The sequence below is a fragment of the Pezoporus occidentalis genome, unplaced genomic scaffold, assembly GCF_034315485.1.
Source record: "Pezoporus occidentalis ecotype Australia unplaced genomic scaffold, CSIRO_AGI_Poc_V1 ctg309, whole genome shotgun sequence".
Lineage (NCBI taxonomy): Eukaryota > Metazoa > Chordata > Aves > Psittaciformes > Psittacidae > Pezoporus > Pezoporus occidentalis.
The window spans coordinates 451,600-460,345 of NW_026915041.1; the positions used below are offsets into that span (position 1 = coordinate 451,600).

Consider the following 8,746-nt stretch of genomic DNA (forward strand, 5'->3'; position numbering starts at 1 on the left):
GGCAGCACCACTTTCTGCTGTACATGTAATGGATCTCCATACACAGCATTCCTGTCTTCAGCACATCACTCTGCTGGAACACTAGCTTCTGATGCCCAGGCTGTGGTCCCACCAACTGTACACAGCTCTGGGTTCTCAGACACCGCAGAGACCTTGAATGCCACCTGCCACCTCCATGACGGCTGCGACTGATGTCATCCCCCACACACCTTCATAGTTCGGTTCTGACAACGGTGACACACCCCCACACATAAACCCTCCTTCCTGCTGCGGAAGCCCAGCGTTCTGGAAGGCTACAACAGCCGGTCCGCCCCTAAGCACGCCGCGCTCAACATGGGTGGCCTCGTAATGACGGTCGCTGCTGTGGCCGCCGGGCATGAACAGGTAAAGGCATCTCCACGGCGCAGGGCTGCTGCGCTTCCCTCCTCACCAGGGGGCAGTTCTTTTCCGCAGGCCCGCTGGGTGACGGCTGCTGAGGAATTCTTTTTACGAGGTGTAGGCAATAAACTTTAAAAAGAAACCTGTAGGAGGAAGTGCAGGTTTGTGTGGCTGGCCTCAAAATGTAACCTGTAACCCAAACAGTTTGATTAGCTGCGTTCCTAGTGATGCGCGGATTGACTCCACAACTCGTTAAAGTTGTAAAGTATTCAGCGCTGAGACGCACGGGGATAATTCCTCAAAGTCATGCGTACTTCAGTGTTGTTTCCTTCTACATTTATTCTCTAAAGTTATATATATTCATAAGATTGCACAATATGCCTATACATATTCATGTCCTATCCCCGCTTCGTATTATAATGAATTAGAAGGTCCTTTGTGCCTGCGCAGTGCCCCCTCTGGTCATGGGCAGGGGTCTCAAGATGAAGTAGCTGAGTCTTCCTCCTGTGGGTAGGGGTCTTCAAGACGAAGTAAATGAGTCTTCCTCTTCTTGAACTCTTCACCTTTTAGTCTTCACGTATGGCCTTAGGGTTTGGTCGGTGTCCCAGCCATAAACCATCTGCATCTCCCCCTTCAGGCGTCTGCTTTTCCTTATCAATAGCTGCTTATCAGTAGAATCAGTCTGCTTTTCCTTGTCAATAGAACCAGGTGTCTGCTTTTCCTTATCAATGGTTAGTGCCTTTGTTCTGTTTAGTAGGCATGAAAGGTACATTTTGTTTAAGCAAGCAGATTCCTCTAACCCCCTTGTACAACCCCCCTGTACAACCCCCCCTGTACATTGGTTAACCCTATATCACTAGCAGTTAAATTTGTTCAGGGTTGCTGTGAATCAGAGTTGCAGTTTGCGAGTGTTATTAAGCAGATTTCATAAGCTTGTATTTTTGTTGAACAAGACGGAATGTGGGCAATCTTCCTAGTGTTGATTACTTGTTTATAGTCAGGTAGGTAGTTCTTCCGACTTGCCAGAGACTGGCTGCTGGGAGAGGCAAAGCAGTTGCAGTGTGGTGAGCAGCTTCTGTTAACGCAAGCTGATGTTACATTCTTTTTCATTTTTTTCATTTATTCATCAGAATACATTTTTTATGTACAGTCATCAGCTCACTGTCATCACCCTAGTTTTATACCTGTGTGACTTAAAATTAGTTGAATTGCACCAGTATAAAACCAAAGTAATGCTGTTACTCTGCACTGTGGTGTTGTCTGCTTAAAAATAACTTATAATAATTTAAATAATACTGGTTTTGAATAATACTGTATTTTGTTATGTACAGAATGACAGCTGTTCCAGTACTACAGGTACTGGTCAAAAATATCAGAACTGGAAGATCAAAGCTGAACAAGCTAAGAAATTTGAATTCTTAAGAACCACAGAAAAATCTAAAAACTCAATAAGCTGTACAGTTCGTTTTCATGGTGTTCTGGAGGTAATATAACTCGAGGTTCAAGGTAAGAGTTTATGGTAATTAAACCTTTAGGCTAAGATTTCCTTTTGAGGAACTCAGGCAGATTATCATGGTTGTTAGCAGTAGTTCACCATATGCTCATGAGCTCCAAAATGCCTGTTGCATTAGACTCACAAAAAAGAAAGAGCTGAACTGAGTTCTCAGTTTTCCTACTTGGCTGTTTTTACCCTTACTTAAAGCCCTTAAAAAACACCAACAAAAAGGGAATTGCAGCAGTATTACAAGAGGTTCCTCAGAGAAGACTGAAGACACTTCATCTGAAATACGTAGGTGAGTGCTTTGGAAAATGGGGTTTCAAGACAGCTCAGACCTAGAAGTCATTTAAATTTGTTTCTTCACATCTTGAGTTAAGCGCTGTCATAACTATTCTGGCAACTGAAACAAGCAGGTTTCTTCTTGAATGTATGAGCGTTATGAGGAAGATCTGACACAGCCACCCAACTGAAGGAGAGGTTTGTAGTTGTGAATCTTTAATGAACAGTGACACTTGACTCTCAGAGCACTGTTTTATGCTGCCTGCATCACCTCCTCAATTATTGTGGATCCTGAGTTATAGCTCACACATTGACTGATGGGTAATGTAGACATTCCCAAGCCTCTTTAAATAAGACATGGTATTTAATTTTGGCTCATTAGCTTTCTGTAATTGGCCTTTGAAGGTTTCTAGTGCACTATGTGGGGAGATAGGATACTTGGCACAGCAAAGTATTTAAACTGTGAACCATGAACTACACCATATAAGGGTTTTAACCATATAGCAGCTGTAGACTGTTAAAGAGCCAAGCTGCTAAGAGAGAAGTTTCTTGGGCTGTTGGTAGTGTTGTTTAATGTTGTACAGATGTCTGTAGTGAGGGGCATCTGTGGTGCTTTCTCTAAAGCTTCTGAAAGTAAGAAAAGCAAGAAAGTTCTCTGTACTATACACAAAGCATTGTCATTAAGTAGTGTAGAGTTGTATTAAGCATTGTATTAAGTAATTTAATATCTGAAGTTACTTGAATGATAGCAAGCTTGAATTTGAATCTTCAGTTGCAGTAGTGTCACTACTAGTGTTGAGGCTGAGGGAATACATGTTTTGTGTGTGCTGGGGCTCCATCTATTTGTGCATCCACATTAAGACAACCTGCCTCTATCCCTGCACTTTCCAATGAAAAGTCTCATAAGACTCCCTGAAAGTGAGCTACCGGTAAAATTTCAGTGTGTAGAACCACTTGCCTGTTAGCAAGATAATTTCCTTCTTAGCATCTTTCTTTCGCTCAAGCTCTTGGGTTACTTTGGTGCGTAGTCTTACAACAGCAGAAAGATTTTCCTTGAAAACAGCTCTAGGAACAAAACAGTGATTTGTGTAAAATCTAAGTCTGTTGATACAACCTCAGCTGGATACCGACCTTGGAAAACCCTGGGGCTTTGTTGAGACTTCGTCTCTTACTCAGTGCAGCAACCTTTTTTTCCAGGCTTGCAAATCTAGATAAAGACAAAAATAGATACCTTTACAAAAGGAAGAGTGATTTCAGGATAGAAGACAGCATACTAGAAGAACTGGAACACAGCTTGACTGTCAGTAGGAAAACAAAGTAAGTGGGGTTTTACTTGTTTTTTTTTGTGGCCTTTCTTTTTTTTAATGTTACTGTTGTTTGTTTAAATGGTTTAAAAATCAGTAGTACAGAGAGGTTAGTTCAGGTGGAAGGTGGATGCTGATGTATTTCACCATGTGTACAGCTTATAAAGAAGACTTCCACAGGTGACTTGCAAAATTCAAATACATATACATTTTGGGCATTCTGTGTTAGTAACTATTTTAATCGTGAGTGTAGCCAGTACTAGTCACAACTTTGGTGGGAAGTTACTGTTTTAGTAACTTGGAATCAATTTTGTGTGTGTATTGCAAAATCTAACATAGTGTAGCTAAGGTACAATAAGTATATACTTGCCCAATGTAAGTTTCCACACACTGATTGCTGCCTTTAAATATACTTTTAAACAGTTTTGTTTACATTTTTCACATCTGTGGCTAATTAATAGTCTGTGAGATGGTACACGATATGTCCTACAGTACCTGTTCTGCTTAGGGACTAATTAAATACTTCCAGGAAAAAAAGGGTTCCCTATTCACAGTACCTAGTTTTTTTTTCAGAAGTAAATAAATGCCTGTTGATGTCGTAGATCAAAACAAAACAAGTTGAAGAAAGGAAAGGACACATAGAGATATCTAAAAATATACTCACCTTACAAATTTGTATGTTTCAATGTACGTCTTTAAAATAAAATTAACATATCCTTTATGTCTTGCAATTCTTAAGAAATTTTCCAAGGAATAACTAAGTTAAAAAGAAATCAGAAAACTCCAGGGGTAAGAAGGGAGCATGGAAGTATGGATGGAGATACTGTTGTGACATATGAAGGACTATCGTGCTATATGTCCAATATGAGGGAATGAGTACGAGCTTTTAGGGTGTGTACTAGAACTCCCAAACTTCCTATTTACTATGTTCAGGTCTTTCAGTATGATCTGTGCGCTATATGGTCTCAACAGTTACTAGTAAAGTCATGTTTTAGCTACATTTTGTTACATTTAGGTCTTGAACCCTGTTATCCTTTCCTTAAAACAAATCTTTCAGGATAGAAGATACAGTTCCTCAGTACCTAGGATGTATACAGAACTACGTCCTCATCAGTATTGTATTTAGGAACTCAGGAGGAGCCAAGTGGTAACAAAGCAAATAAGTAACTGCATGCCTGGAGTACATGAAAACATTGTAACTTAGTTAACACAGCAAATAAAGAAATCTTGTTGAAGCCGTACGTTCACATACACTTTCCAAGTTTCTTTACAATGCTGAGTGTTTTGAGGACTAGGTCAGAGTCTCCCTCAGAATTCTAGAGGAGGTATCACCTGCATAGGCAACATTCACCAGACTCCAGTTATGCCATAAAAGGTTTGGGGGGTGGGGAGAGCAAACTGATTTAACCTAAATACAACTATCCTGTTGGCCCCTTCAAAAATAGGGAGCTACTGATTTATAAATCTGTTGATACAGTGTGGGCAGCTACAGGGCTCATGCAGTCAGCTACCTGCAGTTACAATCATGCTAAAATGCCTTATATTATGCAGTTTGTTAGGGCCAAACAGACATTGTGACCCTGCTTAGATCAAATCCCCAGTTTATCTTGAACACTTCATTGCTCCTGTTCTTCAATGCAGAAATTGTTAGAACTATGGGCACCTTATTTTGATTTACAGAAGCTAAAATCCTATAGCAGCTATCAAAACTAAAACTGTGAAGAGACTTCAGCATCAATTAAAATACGTGAAACCTACACCTGAATGTAAGTCACTATGAAAGATCTAAAAACATTCTCTCTACAGACAGGCTCCTTTCACAGTTGCTTGTGATTCCCCTGCAGACTTGGAATACTCCTGAAGTCTATCTGCTTTTTCAGGAGTCTCGGGAAGAATGTAGAAATGCATTTCTGTGTGGAAACAGAGAAACTTCCTCTCTCTCAGAAGTGGTGTGGGTTTGCTTCCTCAGGCTGTTGAAAGCCAGGTATTTTCTACGTCTAACTTTGCCTTATGCAAAGTTAGTATTCTACTGCTGTTTAGATACAGCTCCCTTTCAGTTGGTAAAATGTCACAGAGCAAGGGTGTACAGAAAACTAACTTCTAGCCATCCACATGGATTGAAGTGTAAATTGGAATATTCTGTGGGAAATACTGAAAGAACTTGTTCAGTTTGGATGTTCTGAAACCTTTTCAAAATAGGCACATTCCCCTATGATACTCTGCTACCTCATGTGGAACTCCTGTTGAAGTTCTGCTAGCTGAGGGCTTTGTGATGTTGGATACAATGCATCTCATTTCATCTGTGGAGTGTCTATTCTATAAAAAAATGCATTATCTTCTTCAGCTGTCAGCAAAATACCAAGAACTAACACAGCATGAAAGCTGAACTAGGGATTTTCAGATGACACAATAGTACTGATTTAGTTTATTTTTTTTTTTTTTAAAGTCAGGTTAGTTAAACTGTGTGTTCAATATGTGTTCATAGAAATGTTGTGCTGGTTTAAAACAGATTCTAAAACACTTTTTCTACCATTTCTACCATAGATCTCTAGGCAGCTGTCTTGCTGTTTTTCTCCATATTGAGACTACAGTATGCTGACGTTACAGGATAAAGAAGTCTTACTTTGATGGGTCTTTGTCAGCTTTGTAGAAGTAGGTTAAAAAGGATTCCTGCATCCTGGCGTAAACCAAAGATATGAGCAGTCACTTAACTGCATTGTTATAAAAATAAACAAAAGTGGAAACTTTAGAATAAGGCTGTCCTATTCTCTTAAATCAGTTGAAGATTACTCAGAAAGAGACTTACTTAAAGGACATAAGCATTTATTCTGGCTTTGCATCCAGTGACCTAAATCACTGTGAAATCACATCTTTTGTATGAATGAGAGTCTTTTAAGGCTATATGAGATGAAAATGCATGCTATTTTGTACACTGAATCAAATGTCGAAGAAGCCTCTGCAAGCACCTGCATTTTTGGATAGTGCTGAATTACTGGTAAATACTTAAATATTAGTCTCTTTTCCTTATTAGTTGTTGACAAGCTCAAAGAGATGATGGAAGAAGTTGAAAATGAATCAATGCTTTTAAAGAGGAACAGACATACTTTTATGGTGGTGGACCAGCAAGCTAGGTGGCAGTCCCAAAGCAGTAAGTGATCCTATCTGAAACTGCATTTCTTGTTATATCTGTCCCAAAGAATGTGTCCCCCTGTATAGGCAATATACCTATGCCATACTGACATAGAGAATTAGCATTCTTCTGACATAGAGAATTACAATTCTTTCAAGAGCTACCCACCTGAGTAATAAATGATACGCTAACATAAAAATGGTATTATAAAATAGAATGTGGACTTGTTAACTTGAAGGGAGAAAAAAAATGTATGTTTGCTTAAAAAAAGCATAATACACCAACATTCATAACTACCCAAAGATGAATGCCATAATTTAAATGATTTTAGCAGGAATATGTTAAATAACCCTGTGTCTATAATAAATAAAAAAAGTGAGAAAGCAGATATAGTTGCTTCTTTGTCCTAGGTTTTACCACCAGTAGACTTTTAATTCCTATCTGTATGCTGCTTTGTATCCTTGGAGCATGTTTTTATAAGACCAACAGGAATGTGTACAGTTTTCATGAACATCTTACCCTCTCCCTTTCCCTCTTCCCTGTTGTTCTCCCGCAGTCAATTAAGAGGTGGAAAGAAAAGAAGCAGCAAGAAAAGCCAAGGAAACTTGAAGGAGAAAAAGAAATCAGAAAGCATGCTTAAGGAAGAATCACAACAACGTGAAGAAGCTCAAAAGCAAAAAGCAGCAGAAGAAAGAAAAAGACATGCATCAATAGAAGCATGGAAGGAGCAGAAAGCAATAGGTAATGGAACAAGCTTTGCAACTAAAACTAGAAAAAAAAAGAAGGAAAAAAGCAACAAAAAGAATGCCAATGCCACATGAAGTTAGTGTTGGAAAAGTATACCTTGCTGAAGAAAGGAAGAAGAGAGAGGAGGCAGGAAAAGAGGAAAGGAAGAGAATCGCTGCAGAAGAAATTTTCAACAGAGTGTGCGTAATTACATCCCCATTATACATGTTTTAAATTCACCTACTTCCTCCTACAGTATAATCTGTCAAACACAAGTTTCATTTATTTAAATCTATTTGTGATTCACTATGAAGAATAGCATCTGCTGCATACAAGAAGCAGTATGAAACTTTATTTTATACAAAAGTGTTCCTTTTCCTCACTATTTTAAATTCTACAGGATTATTCAAGTCCACATTTCTTTCTGCATAAAGAAACGGTTTTATTTACTTCACTATGAAAATGTTTGGGAAAACCAGCTTGGGCTGTGTTGCTCTCCATGCTATAGAAAATGTCAGAAGACCTGATTATTGTATGTAGATATGAAATCAAAAGTCCTGTTTGAATATCCTGAAGGTTTCAGTAGCTGTAAGGGCATGATAGATCTCATTTTAATGTGAATCTGATTATTGGAGAACTGATAGCATTGTCACCATTCCCACTGGACTTCATTTTTGCAGAGATTAAACTACTATTTTTTTTTTCAGAACTACATACCTATAATTTCTTTGTGCAGGACAAGCTGTAGCAAGTAGCTACACAGTGTAACTTCATTCTGTTCTGTGACAAAATAATTTCAAGACAACAAGAAACTATAACTGAAAAGGCTACATACATATTTCATACAACTTGTTTTACTTCCAAAAAATGTTTGGTTTTCTGTTTGTTTTACGTTTCGGGATCTACAGAAACTGGAGCTAAGGATTATACAAAAACAAGCTAAAGAAGAGGAAAAACAAGAAAAAGAAAAAAGGCTGGCAAACAAGACAGAATGTAACCTCTTTTTTATTTTAATCTGACGTGTGTGCAGCTTAGCTGTTTAAGCAACCATTTTCCTCACTGAGACAAAAATAATTATTTTTCCTTATCAAAATGGTTGATAAATGCAAAAAAAAAAAAAAGTCATGCTTGTTCCCAAGAAACAAAATTGCAGCAGGCATAGCTATCCTTTAAAAAAACAGGGGGGAGTGGGGGTGGGGAAGGGGCAATGGAGAATTTACTAATTTGTCTCCCAGCAGTATTTATTCTGGGTAAAGCCTACAGCTCATACAAATGGGCTGCAATATGGGTTTCAATGGTTTTCAGTGACTAGTTAAATAAGTAGACTGGCTTCCAGAAGAGTTTTGGGAACATTGAGTTCTTGGAGTTTACCCTTTTAAATCACTAAAGTTTAATGACAGCAAGCAGTTGTTGCCCCTCTTACTGATTTTG

The 8,746-nt window shown here is 38.6% G+C and overlaps 1 protein-coding gene across 1 annotated transcript; it reads left to right on the forward strand.

Moving 5' to 3' along the window:
* The first annotated feature begins 348 nt into the window (after window positions 1-348).
* CCDC112 (coiled-coil domain containing 112) lies at window positions 349-8,436 on the forward strand. Its single transcript, XM_062627840.1, is given in 13 exon segments — window positions 349-384; window positions 1,668-1,833; window positions 3,337-3,472; window positions 4,517-4,572; window positions 5,157-5,225; window positions 6,491-6,529; window positions 6,532-6,570; window positions 7,000-7,190; window positions 7,192-7,328; window positions 7,330-7,366; window positions 7,368-7,449; window positions 7,452-7,508; window positions 8,201-8,436. Coding segments are annotated over 13 exon segments (1,179 nt in total). The 3' UTR covers window positions 8,335-8,436.
* The last annotated feature ends 310 nt before the right edge of the window (window positions 8,437-8,746 follow it).